Source organism: Vipera ursinii (assembly GCF_947247035.1).
Source record: "Vipera ursinii genome assembly, chromosome: 1".
Classification (NCBI taxonomy): Eukaryota; Metazoa; Chordata; class Lepidosauria; order Squamata; family Viperidae; genus Vipera; species Vipera ursinii.
In genome coordinates this window covers 196,115,890-196,133,105 of record NC_139512.1, presented here as the reverse complement: position 1 = coordinate 196,133,105, position 17,216 = coordinate 196,115,890, and the positions used below count along the sequence as shown (strand labels likewise).

At 37.9% G+C, this 17,216-nt stretch overlaps 1 protein-coding gene across 1 annotated transcript; it reads left to right on the top strand.

Annotated features, from left to right (window-relative positions):
* The first annotated feature begins 439 nt into the window (after positions 1–439).
* On the top strand, positions 440–16,996 carry RAB1A (RAB1A, member RAS oncogene family). Its single transcript, XM_083374620.1, has 6 exons — positions 440–504; positions 9,972–10,044; positions 12,599–12,694; positions 13,575–13,670; positions 14,036–14,167; positions 14,562–16,996. The coding sequence occupies exons 1-6, from the start codon at positions 482–484 to the stop codon at positions 14,757–14,759; spliced, it is 618 nt and encodes a 205-aa protein (XP_083230746.1). The 5' UTR covers positions 440–481; the 3' UTR covers positions 14,760–16,996.
* The last annotated feature ends 220 nt before the right edge of the window (positions 16,997–17,216 follow it).

Sequence of the window (17,216 nt, the reverse complement as noted above, 5' to 3'; positions counted from 1 at the left end):
TTGAGTCAACCGGGAAAGACGGGGAAAAAAAGAGAGCTTGGATTACGCACGCGTCAATCTGCCTGTAGGTTTGCTGGGAAAGCGAGTTTTTCTGTGGGCTCGGCTCCAAAGCAACCCGAAAGCCGCCGCGGGACTTGGGAACTCAATTCCCCAGCATCCCTTGCCAAGGCTCCCGCCGCCTTCTCACCCATCATGTAAGAGCCGGCCCTCCAACGGAGGCTTCTCCGTTTCCTGGTTTCGGAGGTGGCAGCCATTTTGAGTGTTAGGTGCCAGAGCGGAGAGGAGGCTGCAGTCGCCGCTTGTGTGGGGAGGGGTTTGTCCCTGTCGGAAGGAGACGCCGTTGTTGCCCGTCTTTGTCACCTTTGGGTGTTTGGTTGGCTAGGAAGCCCGACCGTTCCAGGAGCCGCCGGTGGTGGGTCTGACCGCCGCCTGCTCCGCGGAGAGAGCTCATTCTCTACAGGCCGTGGGGGGCCCCGCTGACATGTCCAGTATGAATCCCGAATAGTGAGTACTAATGGTAGCTGCCTTGTGCGTGCGTGGGGACAGAAGGGAGTGACGAGGTTGGAGAGGGAGCGGGAGACGGGGACGATGGTGGGGTAAGTGCTGACGGGGGTGAAAGGCGGTGAATGGAGCAATTGCTCCTTGCCGAAGGAAAACAGGGACGCGGAAGCGGCTTTGGGGCCACAGCCCTCGGGAACAGGGAAGGCTGCCGGGGCTCTGGAGGGGGATCTAGAACGGTTGTTCGTGCCCGCAGCAAGTAAACAGAATGGTGGCTTTGGCTTTCGTGCTTTTCAAAGAACATTCTGAGATCACGCACACACACACACACACACACACAGAGAGAGAGAGAGAGAGAGAGAGTGTAAACAGAATGGTGGCTTTGGCTTTAATGCTTTTCAAAGAACATTCTGAGATCACACACACACATACACACACACACACATTGAAAGATAGTAAACAGAATGGTGGCTTTGGCATTAATGCTTTTCAAAGAACATTCTGAGATCACACACACACACACACACACACACACACGTACAATGAAAGATAGTAAACAGAATGGTGGCTTTGGCTTTGTTGTTGTTGTTAGCTGCGAAGTCGTGTTTGACCCATCAAACGACCCGTTCCTCCAGGCCTTCCTGTCCTCTACCATCTTCTGGAGTCCATTTAAGCTCACGCCTACTGCTTCAGTGACTCCATCCAGCCACCTCATTCTCTGTCATCCCCTTCTTCTCTTGCCCTCAATCTTTCCCAGCATTAGGCTCTTCTCCAGTGAGTCCTTCCTCCTCATTAGGTGGCCAAAGCATTTGAGTTTTAGCTTCAGGATCTGGCCTTCTAAAGAGCAGTCAGGGTTGATCTCCTCTAGGACTGATCGGTTTGATCGTCTTGCAGTCCAAGGGACTCGCAGGAGTCTTCTCCAGCACCATAATTCAAAGGCTTCAATCCTTTGGCGCTCAGCCTTTCTTATGGTCCAACTTTCACAGCCATACATTGCAGTGAAAGTTGGACCATAAGAAAGGCTTTGGCTTTAATGCTTTTCAAAGAACATTCTGAGATCACACACACACACACACACACACACACACACACACACACACTGAAAGATAGGGTAGCCTGAAGCTTTGCTGTGAATCCTGTTGTGAGATGTAAATAATCCTCTAAGAATAACTCAAAAGCGTTGGATGTCCCAGCCCTTCTGATAGCTAAGCAAGTTGGTTCGTTATTTGGTATATTCTCTAGCACAGATGGGAAACTTGTGGATCTTAGTCTGTCTGTCCTTAGCTGCTCTCCGAGAGTGACTTATAAATTCCCACCTACTCTTCTCCACGATTTAGGTAGGTAAGCAATCCAGGATCGAGATCCCAGCTTCCTGTTGTTAAAGCTTATAGTGGGGAAATGGTGTGCGGGGAAACTTTTGTTAATGGAAGTGTCTTAGGTTAAGTGAAGGGGGAAAGTGTAGTTTCAACGAGGAATTTAGGGAAATGTACAGGTTTTTTTCCCCTTTTCATTTAATTCTCCCAACTGTGAGGATGGATATACTGGAAGATGATCCAGGGTCATTTACCAAATGATGATTGTGACACTTGGAACACCATACTATATCAAGTAGACCTCAGTCTTGATTTTTTTTTAATTTTGTTCAGTTCACCTTGTCTTAATCGGTGACCGCTTAACATGCATACATGTGCACTCCATTGGCTATAGTTTTCCTTAGATGTCTCTGGTTGTTCTGTACTCTTTACATGTTGTACCTTTATGCTTAGTGAGCAGCCTTGACTAAAAGCTGTATTTAATATTTAGGAAAAGCAGGGGGAGACTGTGGGCTTTGGGGAAATTTAAGTTGACTGCTGTAGAGCTTACTTCTTATCTGTTCCCCACAATTAATGGCAGTGAATTGTACCATTGAGGTTCAACAATCAGGACCAGAAGCATTTACAAAGGGAGATTTAAGATTGTCAGTTGCCTGCCCCTATATATTACATTCTGTCTTTATCAGTATTCTCACTTTTATCTTTGCTTTATAAACAAATTTATCTTTTCATCTGTATCTCTAGCCATTCCTGTTCTTGTTCATTTCTTTAAACCTAAAATACAGCCTAACTCTGGACTTCTTTTCCTGTTCACATGTATTTAGCTTGTTTCTCTGTATCTCTGCTTTATCTTTACTTGTTCTCTTCAGCTTGGCAGCATTGGTACTTCAAAGCACTGCTCTTTGAATAATTTATATTGAAGGATAATTCGGCTGCAAAAGTTCAGAAAATAACTCATATGAATTTATATATAATTAATTTTCCATGGTGCAACAATAACAAAAGTAGGGATATAGTATTCTGAATGTTGGTGGACTTAGTGTATGGCAACCACAATTAAGGCAGCTACAGTTTTTGAGGCCGCCTTAATAGAAGAGTAAATGAGTACTATGTGGAAAGTGTAAAAAGAATGACTTTGAGATGGACTCCTAGTGTAAGAAAAGCCATTCAACAGTGTTACCATTTGATCTCTTTGTACCTGATTCACCCTTTCTGACCAGTTGTTATTGACTGATTATTGTGGATGTTCATTTTAGCTGAGGGTCATGTGTTTGCCACATGATTCTTACAGAATGCTTTCTGGGCTTAGGTTGATTTTGCAATGTTGCTGCATTGCAGTGAAATACTTCTAAGCAATGAAAACTGAAATGTGGAAGCAACACCAAAAGAGTAATGCTGACTTTTTTTTCTTATTAAGCACTTTTGATTGCTCAGAAACTTTTCTCATCATCCACCCTTACCCTCTGAGTTCTACAGCTTAAAGGCTGAGTACCATCAAATTTGTTCTACTGTTTCCAGGCAACATTAGTAATGACACTTTGGAACAGCAAGTCTAATTTTATCATGAGTTAAAGTTGCATGTGGTGAGAGCAAGGGCCTGAAGATTGAGTGTGTGTTTGTTTTTAGCATCCAAAACAAATGTCATCCTATCTGTGGTGTAACTTAACAAATTAAAACTATGGCTTGCTTAGTGATGTAGGATTCTGTACATTTAAACTGTGAAAATTTAATAATTTTCTGGAAATTCCCAAATGAAATACTGAGCAACATCAAAGGTATATGGGGATGACTTTTTAATAGGATCCTAATCCATGATAAATATAGGGGGCATTTTCTTACCTATCGGATTGGGGTCAGATAATGTTGGCATGACTGTGATATTTCTGAAGGATAGACCAAGAGGTGATGCTGGCAATTGTGCTGCCTCACTGGCTTTTGAGGATTCCATCTTGCCCTTCAGTCCTTTAAATATCCATATGAAACTTTTGGGAAATATTTTTTACAGGTTTGGATTAGAATATTGCTTTAAACTCACGAACGTGAGAGATTGAGATGAACCTGAAATTAAATTCAAATAAAAATGCACAGATACTACTAGTATAGGTACTGTAGGAGAAACTGATTTGTGGGAGATGTGCAATCATTTCTAGATTGGATTGCATTCCTTCTGAAATACAACATTTGATGATCCTGGATTCAGTGCATAGCAAGCAACCAAATCAAGGCTCCATTATTATTTTCAATTTTACTGGTAAGCCTGCAAACACTTTTAATGTTAACACTTTTAAAGTTGATGCTTCTGTTTACTTAAAGAGCAGACCAGCATTAGATTTAATGCTTCAGTTATATACAGTTCAGAAAAGTACTTGAATGCAGTTGTAATTATTAAAATCAACCTGTAGTTCACATCTGCAGCAAGTTTTCATTGATTTCCTTTATGAAGTAGTGCTAAGTTGTATTAATTAAAAGTATTAACCATTTTATTTTGCAGTGGTGAAGTAAAATGTAAGATATATATCTGTTTCGTATAGGTAAAGTGTTGAAAAGTAACTAATTCAAATAAAAACTTCGGTTAAGGATGCATTTTAGCCAAGATATCTGCCTGACATAGCCTGGTTTTGGAAATTAAGCAGAATCGGCTCATCTGATTAGAACCTGGATTGGCAATTTACAAAGTATAACAAGGATGTAGGCTAAACTGGAAGATTGAAAAAACATCCTAGAAGAAGGCAGTGGCAAATTACTGCTGTTTTGCTGCTAAAACAAATATCGTAGTGAAAGTTTGTAAACCCTTTAGAATTATTCATAATCCTGATCTACTTGATTTACAGTGTAACCGGAGTTTCATCTGGCTAAACAAAACACAAAACAATACACTGTGTCATGTCTTTATTGAATACTGAGCCACCATTCTCTTAATGGGTTACAATGAGTTAGAATTTCAGACATGTCAAACTCGCGATGTCAAATGATGTCACAAGACGTATCGGGACTGTTTTGCCATTGTCGGCTGTGCTGGACCAGTATACAGCTGGTCCATTTTATATCTAGTTTAGGAATTAAGAACTGTGTTAGAGTATTTAGCATTTACAGGGTTAATGCTGTATCATTAAGAAAAATGTGAGGACATTTAGCATTTAACGTGTTAAACACTATTTCCTTAAGAGATGGCTTCTGGGAAATGTAGTCTAGTTAGTAAATCTTATAGTTTATCTAGAACATTGGGAGGAGTTTCTGAGTTTATTGCAGGACTTCCTGGCTTTGTGCCTTTGTATCATCGCTCTGGGTGAACCCTAGCCATGCGGCTGGGGGATAACAAGCTCCGTATCAACATGTAACATTTGCACAGGATGAGAAAGTCCATTATTCTTTTACCTAATGAGATGGGTCCAGATTACAATCTATATTCCGGAAGAATTTCTGCTCTAACCGTGAGTTATTCATTGAGGATACCTGTGAATAAAGTAATTTGCTTATCCCATTCATTTGAGTTTTATTCTGGCTGTCTCACCAGCAATCTCATCTACTTGGGACAGCACACCAGCAATGGGGTGGGTGTGGCTTCTGTATGACGTGTCCGGCCCACAGGCCTGCAGTTTGACACCCCTGAGTTAGATGATCCAAACAATGATGATAATCACATGTAACTTTGAGGAGGTCCTTCTCTTAAAAAAAACCCACAGACAAGTTGTGTCTGCTTTTCAGGACACAATTTTTGGAATTGAATCGTGCCCTAATCAGATGAGATCTCTTTGAACTCTGAAAAGGATTATCAGTGTTCAGGAAACTGGAGAGGACTATGAAAACTTTTGTGAGCAGTTTGCTCTCCATCATGCTCTGATCAGACACATAGTATACAAATGGAGAAATACAATAACATTGTTACTTTCTTCCCACATGTAGTTGTCCAGAAAAAAACACAACAACAACATTGCAACAATAAAGTACACAATACTCTTGTCAGGATGCAAGGGCTTACATATCATCTGGTATTGACTGATTAGTCCTCCCTAGGTAAATACTAAAGAGAGGATAGAAAGCAAGAAGTCTCTGCTTTCCAGAAAGCACACTGCCACCTGTTTCAAGTTTGCCAAAGACTACATATTGCAGACTGGAACAATGCTGGGTGGGTAGGCAAGACAAAAACGGAACATTGTGGGGTTGATGAGAAATCAGAATTCTGTATTCCAACACAAGAATCTTAATCCCATCAGTGAAACGTGGCATTGTTTGAAATCGTTTTGAAGGCTTAGGAATCCAGTGGCTTTCAAATGGTCAGGGAGCAATGGATTCTGATTTGGACCAGTAAATTCTAAAGAGCTTCAGCCTAGCCAGCCCTGAGTCGAATGTGAGTGATGTGGTACAACAGTGGTCCTAGGCATACATGTACAGCAGATTCACTGAAGTAGAAAAAAGTTCACATTTTTGAAAGAGCCAAATCTTAAGGCCTGAATTTAAATCTGTTGAAATGTTATGGCTTGACCTGAAGTAATTAGCATGCAAGATGGCTCCGAAATATCCAAGTTGAAGCAGTTTGTAAAAAGAAAAGGCTTCAAGTAGGATTAATACATACAGAAGACATTTGGATGAGGTATTTGCTGCTAAAGGAGATGCCACAATTAAGGTAATCTTCACATTATTTCTCTAACAAAAAGAGTGATTGTTAGTTCAACATATACAGTGAAAAAAATGACACAATATACTGTTTTTAAAGTTTGTATAATGTGAATCTAATTAGTAATAGAATGCAGATGAAAGTCAGATCCATTATAGGTTACAGCAGGGCTTTTCAACCTTTTCACCCATTGTACCACTTTTAGGATATGGCAACATCCGAGTACCACCAGTCACCTAGCAAGGTGTCAAAAACTTGATGACCAAAAAAAAAGTGAGGGAGAAAGTGATGAAGTACAGGTAGTCCTCAACTTACAACAGTTTGCTTAGTGACTGTTTGAAGTTACAACAGCACTGAAAAAAGTGCCCCCCAAGCCACAGCCAAGCAAGACACGTGCCTGCCTGGCGGCGCTCTTCCTCCTGTTGTGAGCATTTCTGTTGAGGATTGGCAGCGAGGGTGGGATGGGGGATTGGTTTTTATTCCCCCCATCTGCTGGCTGGTTGCAGCAGGTTTTGGTCACTTCACATGACCCTGGGACACTGTGACCATCATAAATATGAATCAGTTGCCAAGCATCTGAATGTAAATCACAAGACCCTGGGAATACTGCAACATTCCAGCTGATCGGCACTTCTTCTGGGCTCAGCAGAAGCACTGGGATCAGCACCGAGCTCCAGCTGGAGCCTGGCGCTGATCCTGGTGCTTCCGCTGAGACTTAACAGCCCCAAAGAAGTGCTGATCCTGGCACTTCCACTGAGCCCTGACAGCCCTGCAGCTCCAGCCATCTCTCGCTCAGGCTTGTGAAGTGCTGCCACCTGTTTAGCTCATTCCCTTCCCCCGCTACCACTTTTCTAGGATGGTCATGTACTACCTGGCAAGTGCCAATGTACCACAGGTGGTACCCGTACCACTGATTGAAAAGCCCTGGGTTACAGTACTAGGATTACAATTGCCAAGCATCTAAAATTTGATTGTGTGACCACAAGGAGGCTGCTACAGTCATAAGTGTGAAAAATGGTCTTAAGTCACTTTTTTATTGCTGTTGTAACTTTGAATAATAACTAAATAAAAGTAAGTTGAGGACTACTTGTAATTTAATTTGGCTATGACTTGAATAAGGAGTTAATGAAAAACCCTCTACTGTATAAAGAAAATTAGAGTAGCATGAAAGGTTCAGAACATCTTGAAAAAACATTACCTTGTATTGAGATATAGTTCCTGGCAGAAAATTATTGCAGTAATATAGGCATGAAACAAGGCATTTATTCACCAATAGAAACATAGGCTCCTCTGTCAGAAATGTTTATCAGAAAATAATCTTAAAATGAGTTTTTTATTCACTCCACTCCTGTAAACTAGATGACCTCCGAGGTCCCTTCCAATTTTATTATTATTATTAAATGTTTCTTGGGATTTTTCTGTAAGAGTTACCTTGCAGTAAGATGGACAAGCTATAGGTTTTATAAATAAATAACTGAACATAGGGAGCTATAGAACTTTAATTTATGTATGAAAAGCATTTTATCTACCTTGTCTTAGATTGTACAACTTATTTAAAAATCAGTTTGATAAATGCCTTGTGCATTTGAAGAATTAATTTTTTTCTGAAGCAGTTATTCTATTAGATATTACTATGCAGGCTGTTAAAATATTACATTTGTAAAGGGAGTCAGGCTGCAAGATCAAATGTGAGACAACTTAATTGTTCTAAGGAAGTCTGGGTCCAACTTTATAATTTTTTTAAACTCAAATGTTTAAACAACATACCCTTTTAGAACTAAAAAGAATGAAAAGAAATGGTTTTATTTCAAAAATGCATTGCTAATATTCATGAACTGCTGTGTATTTTAATTTTTATATTTCATGATGGGATTTTTTTTTAAATTTTAAGATGATTTGCAATACAGAATCTGTTGCTGACATGGGTACCTTTACAAATTGAATAAATAGTATTGATGATCATAAGTGGCCTGAAGATGTAATATAATATACTGGACATACGTTACTTCCAGCATAATCAAAAAGAGTACAGTACAGAATTCCATGTGAATCTCTCTGCTGTTCTATCTTCTTGAACTTCAGTCCGAAACCAATCCCACTGAGAACTTTTTAAACCATGTGTTTAGAAAGGGTTTTCCTTAAAGTTGTCCATGATTTATTTTCTGTGCTTGTCAGGGACCTGAAAGTCTTAGCATAGCTGATATTTTTCTTTCCATAATCTTTAGGTGTCTTCCTCATAGCTCCTTACTGTGATTGTTAAACCAAAACACATGAAGATTTGTCTACTTTAGTGGTATTTGTATGATTTCTTTGGTCTATCTGTGGTGATAGATAGGAATACATGAGTAAACAGCAGAATATTGAACCAGCCGAAGGGAGTGGGAAAAGTCTCAGTAGTAAATATTGATGATTTTTAATTTGAATATTTTAATATTCGATTTGGATTGAGAAAAACATATAAAAGAATTTCATCCACTTGTTTCAAGTACTTTAAAATTAATTTCCTGTGAGAGCATATAGTTATGACAGGTTAATTATGTTGTTCTGTAAGTTTGAAATCTCAGAATTAATCACTAGTATTTAAGACTGCTTAAATTTGAATACCGATACAAAATACAAAAATTGTTTCTGAAAATTATTTCATTATTTTTTATGTCAGAACTTTCCTTCCTTGTAGTGAAATGCTATAAGGTAGTTCAATTTAAAGTCCTTTCTTTCTCTATTGGTGGCTTCTCTATTCAGATGCCAGGGGATCTAGAGAAGGGTGGCTAATTGTATGCTTGATTTACCACAAAAGACCAAAATGCTACTTAAGAATGTTATTTGGAAACAAATGAAGGCTGTTGGAAGTTATGTAATGCAGGCAAGATATTTTATCTGTCCCAGTCAGCAATCTGGGAGCTTTGTCTTAGACCAACTTAAGTTCTAAACTGATTCCAAAGAAGTGCCGTGTGTACTGTACTCTGTTGCCAAACTGTTTACGACAGCGGTAATAATGTTAATACCAGTATTAGCAGAGAAGGAAATGAGCGATAAGAATATATTTACAATAACCCTAGGCTGATTTGTTTGCCTTTTTGCTGCTAAGTGTATTGTTTAAACAATCCCACCCATGAACTGACTATCAGAAGTAGTTCCATCTTCTCTGGAATGAATTTTAGTGAAGATTGTCTCTCTCCAAATCCCTTATTCAAGACAGACTGCAAAATGGTCCAGCAAAGGCTGGTAGTTATTTCTTAGCACCAGAATTCTCCATCAGATTGTTCCAATTACTATATTGACCAATTGATCTAGAAAGATAACAAAACTGAAGATCTCTAACAGTTCTGTTATTTTCTAATTTTCATCATAATTTAGTTTTCAGATAGCCACAGAATTTAGATTTAAATTTGGTTTCAGTATAACATCCATTTATACAATTCCTGGCATATATTGACAGAAAGATTGAAATTGTCAATTTTAATAAAGATAAAACAAAATAATATAAATAAAGAGATTTAATCCATCATAATATTGTACATATAATTGTGGTTTTCTCTTTGCAGTGATTATTTATTCAAGCTACTCCTTATTGGAGATTCTGGTGTTGGAAAATCTTGCCTGCTACTTAGGTTTGCAGTAAGTTGTCTTGCGTGTTCATCTTTGGATTAATAATAAATGGTATTAATATCTAGGGTGTTTTAGCCTCCATAATGTTTATACTTGCTAAGTAATTGTAAAATAAATTTTCAGTTTGCAAGAAAAGTTAGAAGAAATGCTAATCTTGTGGGTGCATTCATAAAGACAAGGAGCTAATCCTTTACAAAACTAAGAGCCTTAAGCACATAAAAAGTCCCGAGTTCTTAAATTGGATATATGGCTAAATTTGGGGTATTGAATTTTTGCTTGTCACGTAATTATGTAAGGCCAGTTTGTATGCTCAGCCAAACTAACAGTAATTAAGAAATAAATCCTGCATTTCATGCTCTGTCTTTCACTACAGTGTGAATTATTGAATCATTATATGTCCTTCCAGGTCTGTCTACAATGAGGGGAAAAATATTTGATCCCTTGCTGATTTTGTACATTTTTCCATTGACAAAGAAATTATCAGTCTATAATTTTAATGGTAGGTTTATTATAACAACAAAAAAATGCAGAAAAACGCATTTCAAAAAAGGTATAAATTTATTGGCATTTTAATGCATGAAATAAGTATTTGACCCCTTCGCAAAACACGACTTAGTACTTGGTGGCAAAAACCTTGTTGGCAATCACAGAAGTCAGATGTTTCTTGTAGCTGGCCACCACGTTTGCACACATCTCAGGTGGGATTTTGTCCCACTCCTCTTTGCAGAGCCTCTCCAAGTCATTAAGGTTTCTTGACTCATTGACAAGATCCTCCGATGTAGTTCTGGGCTGTTTCCTCACTGCTCTTATGATAATTGAAACTCCACGAGGTGAGATCTTGCATCGAGCCCCAGACTGAGGGAGATTGGCAGTTATTTTTTGTTTCTTCCATTTGCGAATAATCGCACCAACTGTTGTCACCTTCTCACCAAGCTGCTTGGTAATAGTCTTGTAGCCCATTCCAGCCTTTTATAAGTATACAATCTTGTCCGTAGCATACTTGCACAGCTCTTTGGTCTTGGCCATGGTAGACAGTTTGGAATCTGATTGATTGCTTCTGTGGACAGGTGTCTTTTATTACAGGTAGCAAGCTGAAAATAGGAGCATTCCCTTTTCTGACACCTGGGAGCCAGAAATCTTGCTGATTGATAGGGGATCAAATACTTATTTCACTCATTAAAATGTAAATCTACAACTTTTTTGAAATGTATTTTTGGGATTTTTTCATTATTCTGTCTCTCACTGTTAAAATAAAAGTATAGACTGATCATTTCTTTGTCAGTGGGTAAATGTACAAAATCAGCAGGGGATCAAATAATTTTTCCCCTCACTGTATATGTAGTCCTCAACTTACAACCATTTGTTTAGTGATCGTTCAGTTACAGCGGCGCTGAAAATAGTGACTTATGACTATTTTTCACATTTGCAACTGTTGTAGCATCATGTGATCAAAATTCAGGCATTTGGCAACTGGTTCATATTTATAACGGTTGCAATGTCCTGGGGTCACGGGATCACCTTTTGTGACCTTCTGACAAGCAAAGTCAATGGGGAAGCCAGATTCACTATTACCGAGTTAACAACTGCAGTTATTCACTTAGCTACTGTGGCAAGAAAAGTCATAAAATGGAGCAAAACTCATTTAACAACTGTTTCGCTGTGCAAGAGAAATTTTGGACTCAAATTGTGGTTGTAACTTGAGAACTACCTGTAGTAAGTGCAAAGTATACGATCTATAATTGGTGATGTTTGTGTGGTACACTAAATGTATAAATGGCTTGATTGTATTAATCATTAGTTTAAAGTAAGTTACTCTCAACAAGCCCAAGAAAACAGCTCTAATTTCTTCTTTCTCTGGCTCCAAAATTGACTTCTATGATACAGGTAGTCTTTAATTTATGGCTCTTCAGTTAACAATGGTTCAAAGTTATGATGGCCTTGGAAAAAGTGATTTACAAAAAAGTATATTCACACTTAGAGCCATTACATCTCCCCTATGGTAATGTGATTGCATGGATTCTTGGCAACCAGCTTTATCATCGATTGCAGCGTCACGTGATCATGTGCCTTTTTTTGCCAATTTCTGGCAAAACACCCATTGAGGAAGCTATATTTGCCCAACAGTTGAATGTTTTGCATAGCCACCGCTGTAAAACTTGTCATAAAATCAGGTGTGGTTCAATTTGATTTGTGCTTAGATTGTAAGCCGCCCTGAGTCTTGGGAGAAGGGCGGGATATAAATGGAATTAAAATAAAATAAAAATTACAATCATAACATGATGGAAATTCCAGTCCCAAGTGATAATAATTCAAGGACTACCTGTATGATCAATTAATGGCAATCTGATAATGTTCACTGAACCATCCCAGCATCATCATCTGAGCAGTCTCAACTAGAAGCTACTCATTTTTTGTTAAAATTCTAGCAAATTTATCCGTCTTGGCTTCAGTTGGAATTTTAATCAAGTACTTGTTTATTCTAAGACAGGTTTTTCCTTTCTGTGGTGGTGATGCTTTGGAATGCAGTATGGCTAATGATTCCAAAAATGTTTCCTCTTCCTAGGATGACACATATACAGAAAGTTATATCAGCACAATTGGGGTGGACTTCAAAATCAGAACTATAGAGCTAGATGGCAAAACTATCAAGCTTCAGATAGTAAGTATTGTCCACTGGTAAATCTCGAAAGAGTGCGCTATCTAGGGCATTGTAAGCTTCATAGGGTAGCGATGCCATAAGCAAATCTGCATTGTGACCAATTCCAAATTCTGACAAGCAGCAGCAGCAAAATTGAATACATTAAGCGTATATAACAAGAGTTGCTCGGCATTTTGTAGCTTGAAGGTATTTTGTGGCAAATTTACCAAAAGGCTCCTATTGTTTAAGGTTATATCCAGATACGCCTGCCATGAACAAAAAAAAAAATCCATTTGCTGACAGATGAAACCTAGATTTTAGGTTAGATTTTATTGGGTTAATTGTTATGTATTTATTACATTTATGATTTAATTCTTTTTTAAATTTTGTATTTTATGTTGTTTTTTTTTTACTTTTTATTGTTGTGAGCTGCCCTGAGTCCTTAGGGAGAAGGGCGGCATATAAATTTAATAAATTCTAATTCTAATTCTAATCCAACAGAGCCTCCTTGGAGGTAATAAGGCAGAATTCAAAGTGCAGATGGCTAACCAGCTAATTCAGAAATAAGAATTGTGTGGAATGCTTGCCCTGAAACATCAGAATTGGGTTTCTATTTAAAGATTTAAAAGAGATGGCAAGAAAGGACTTTTTACTGGTGCCTCCTGGTAATGCCATGAGCTTAACATTAAATCCCCAACAGCATTTTATAGTTGATTTCAGTGAAATGGATTCTATTTCATTGTTTCATTTATTTTATTTCATCTGATCTTTGGTAGGTATTTCAGAATAGTTAGTTGACTAGTAGTATTACCAGTGGGTTTTTTTAATCTGCCCGGTTATCAGATCAGAATGGGTACAGTCTTTTAAGCACTTTTCAACATTTTTCGTTTTGTTTTCATAGTGGGACACAGCAGGCCAAGAGAGATTTCGAACAATTACTTCTAGTTACTACAGAGGAGCTCATGGCATCATAGTTGTGTATGATGTTACAGATCAGGTAAGTATTTGTTAGTTGGGCATTGGAAGGAATTGCATGAGCAATAGCAGCAATTAGATGAAGGGATGATTGAATTCAGTGGTGACTGTATATCCTCACTTTGAAGTCTTAGTTCTCCTTGTAAGATGTCTTGCTGCATCCCTGATGCTTCCACAAATTATGGTGTGTCTTTGCATAAAAGAAGAGTCTTGAGGCACAGAGAAATCTTTCTTAATTCAAGCCAGAAATTCCTAATTTGTAAAGCAGAGGAGAGAGGTGGACACTATTGGGATTATGTTTAAAATGCATTGGGATTTGTCTTAGAATCCAAACACACTATGTTAAATGGCTGAGCTTAGATTTAATATATTCTTTTTATCTTTTAGGAGTCTTTCAATAATGTAAAACAGTGGCTTCAAGAAATAGATCGTTATGCCAGTGAAAATGTTAACAAGTTGTTGGTAGGAAACAAGTGTGATCTGACCACAAAGAAAGTCGTAGATTATACAACAGCAAAGGTATGCCTATCTTTTAAACAACTTTAATCTTCAAAAAGTATTGTTGAATCCATTGCAATAATTATAAACTAGGAAGGTGTATAATTCTGAGAATGAGTGTGGTGTAGTGGTCAAGATATTTGATTAGGGAAGCCCACATTCAAGTCTGTATTTACTAATGGAACTTCATTGGTTGAATTTGGGCCAGTCACCTAGCCTTCTTCACAAGGCTGTGATGATAAACTTGGAAGATGAGGACTGAATATGCTAGCCTGAATTTCTGAAAGGAAGGCTATATGAAAAACAAACTAATAATAGTTAAATCTATGTGAGGATATGTCAGAGTCGTTCTGATGCTTCCTCTTCTTTTCCAAATCTGGATAACAAAATTAAAAGTGATCTCTTTATTCTACAGGAATTTGCAGATTCTCTTGGGATTCCATTTTTGGAAACCAGTGCAAAAAATGCAACCAACGTAGAACAATCTTTCATGACCATGGCTGCTGAGATCAAAAAACGAATGGGTCCTGGAGCAACAGCAGGTGGCGCAGAGAAATCCAACGTTAAAATTCAGAGCACTCCAGTCAAGCAGTCCAGCGGAGGCTGCTGTTAAAACTTTCCTTCCCAACTCTTTCTCAACAATGAATTTGAAATCTGAACCCAACTGAAAAATGCCTGAATTGTACTGTATGTAGCTGCACTACAACAGAATCTTAACGTCTTCAGAAAGGTCAGAGATTGTAAATGGTCAATACTGACTTTTTTATTCCCCTGACTCAATAAAGCTAACTTCATTTTCAGAAATGTGTTTAAACCTTTTGTGTGCTGGTTTATAAACGTGTGTAATCTTTGTTACCTTTTCTTATACCAGATTGTTTCCTGTGCTTGGCTAAACTTTGAACATTATTTTGTTCAGATCATATTGGCACGTTTAGATGTCGGGTTTAGGCTTCTGAAGATGAAGTTTAGTCTTTTTTTTTTTTGGTATTCGACAGCACAATTGTGGCTGTCACTTTTCCATGCATAAAGTTCATGAGGCATTCTGTGTAAAATCAGATTTGCTAGTTCCACGTAGAGCTCTTGAGAAAATGGAAAGCAAACACACTACCTGGGGGATCAGCACTAAAAGCAGTGTGCAGCCAAAGCAGGTTTGGACTCTTCCGCAGCACTCCCTTGGCAACCCCCTTTGAAGCAGTAGGGCATTTCACAAAGGGGAGGGGGATTGCCATTCAAAAGGAAGGTGCAGTCCCATAATAGTTCTTTGGATCGCAGATGCTGATTTTTCTTCATACTCTGCATATAATTTGTGGCTGCAGACTCTTCTGATTTGTTGCACAAAATGTAACAAACTGAAGAAATGTTTAATAAATATTGTACTTATTGGAAGTAATATCAAACTGTATGGTGATAAGTATTGTCTTAATTCTTATGAATAAGGGGAAAGGCTTGCATTGTGGCCCCACTGAACTTTTTGTGTGCGGTATTGGCACTTTAAAATCACTTCCTTCTAGACTATACCTGCCCAGCCCAGCAAATGACTAGCAAATAAGGCCTACATGACTAAAATGTCATGTATTTCTGGCATGTGCTCTGTACTTGGAACACAACTTATATATACCATTGTTTATAGAACCATAATCACTCTAGATGTACCATCTCTCTTTCCCTTTGCATCCTAATTGTGTTTGAATTTATTTCTGAATGGTTCCATTTAGAAATTATTTGTCTCTCTCGCTCTGTCATAGAAAAGGAAACAGTATTTTTCCTAAAGTATGAATGACTTCAACCTAACAAGATGATGTTAACTCTAATGATATGTTATGTCTTTTTCTAAATAATGTTACTTCCATTCTCTCACAATCAATACTGTTGACTTTAATAAAATTTTGTGCAATTTATTGGTTGGCTTGGTTATGCACAAAGGCACAAGAAAGCTACAGTGGAAGGCATAGTAATAAGGCGGCTGACCGAAAGACAAATATACGTTTGTGGAGGGAGGCAGCATTTAAATACATATGGGAATTTGAGCAAAAAAAATATGGCTTGATTATTGCTTTGGTGACCATATGTAGAACTTTTGTATAAAAAAATTAATCCATTAGTGCCTGATATCTGGGTCTTAAAAGTTACCAACTTGATAAAAGAATATCTTATTTACAAAATAATTTAAAAGGGTCGTTGACACTTTTGTAAGCAAATACTCAGATGTGATTGAGAGGCAAATGTATTAGCAAATCTCTGAGAAAATTTCATTCCCATTATGGGATAAACATTAGCGATCTGCAACTCGAACACACAATACCTTAATTCTTTATAGTACTGTTGTTAGAAGATTGAAATTATTGAACTTTTGAATTTGCTCTTTAACTTCAACAATAAAGTGTACTTCAGAATGAGAAATGTTTAATCAGTTGATTCATAATGTGCTTTTAGTATTGTATCAATTCATAATGTTACATAGAAGAAAATCGACTACAATATTTAAATGATGATTTGGGGTCATTTTGAAAGTGCTGAAGCTCTTGAAAATAATAAACTCTAAATGCTATTAACTGAGCACACTTTTTAAAAAAATAAAGTGTACTGTTCTGACCTGAGAACACTTAGAATATTCTACTGACTTAGAATACTAATGAATACATATTTCAATACATTTGTTTGCTAGAGTGTATCCATGTTTCTTTTAAAACAGTAGTTAACATACAGTTGCAAGAAAAAGTATGTGAACCCTTTGGGATTACGTGGAGTTTTGCATGAATTGGCCATAAAATGCACTGTAAACGTCATGTAAGTCACAAAAATAGAAAAACAGTCTGCTTAAAATAATACTACACAAACAGCTGTTGTCATATTTTAATTGAACATAAGATGAAAACATTCACAGTGCAGGGTGGAAAAAGTATGTGAACCTTTGGACTTAATAACTGGTTGACCCTCCTTTGGCAGCAATAACCTCAACCAAACGTTTCCTGTAGTTGCAGATCAGACCTGCACAACGAACGATCTGGAGTAATTTTGGACCACTCCTCTTCACAAAACTGTTTCAGTGTAGCAATATTCTTGGGATGTC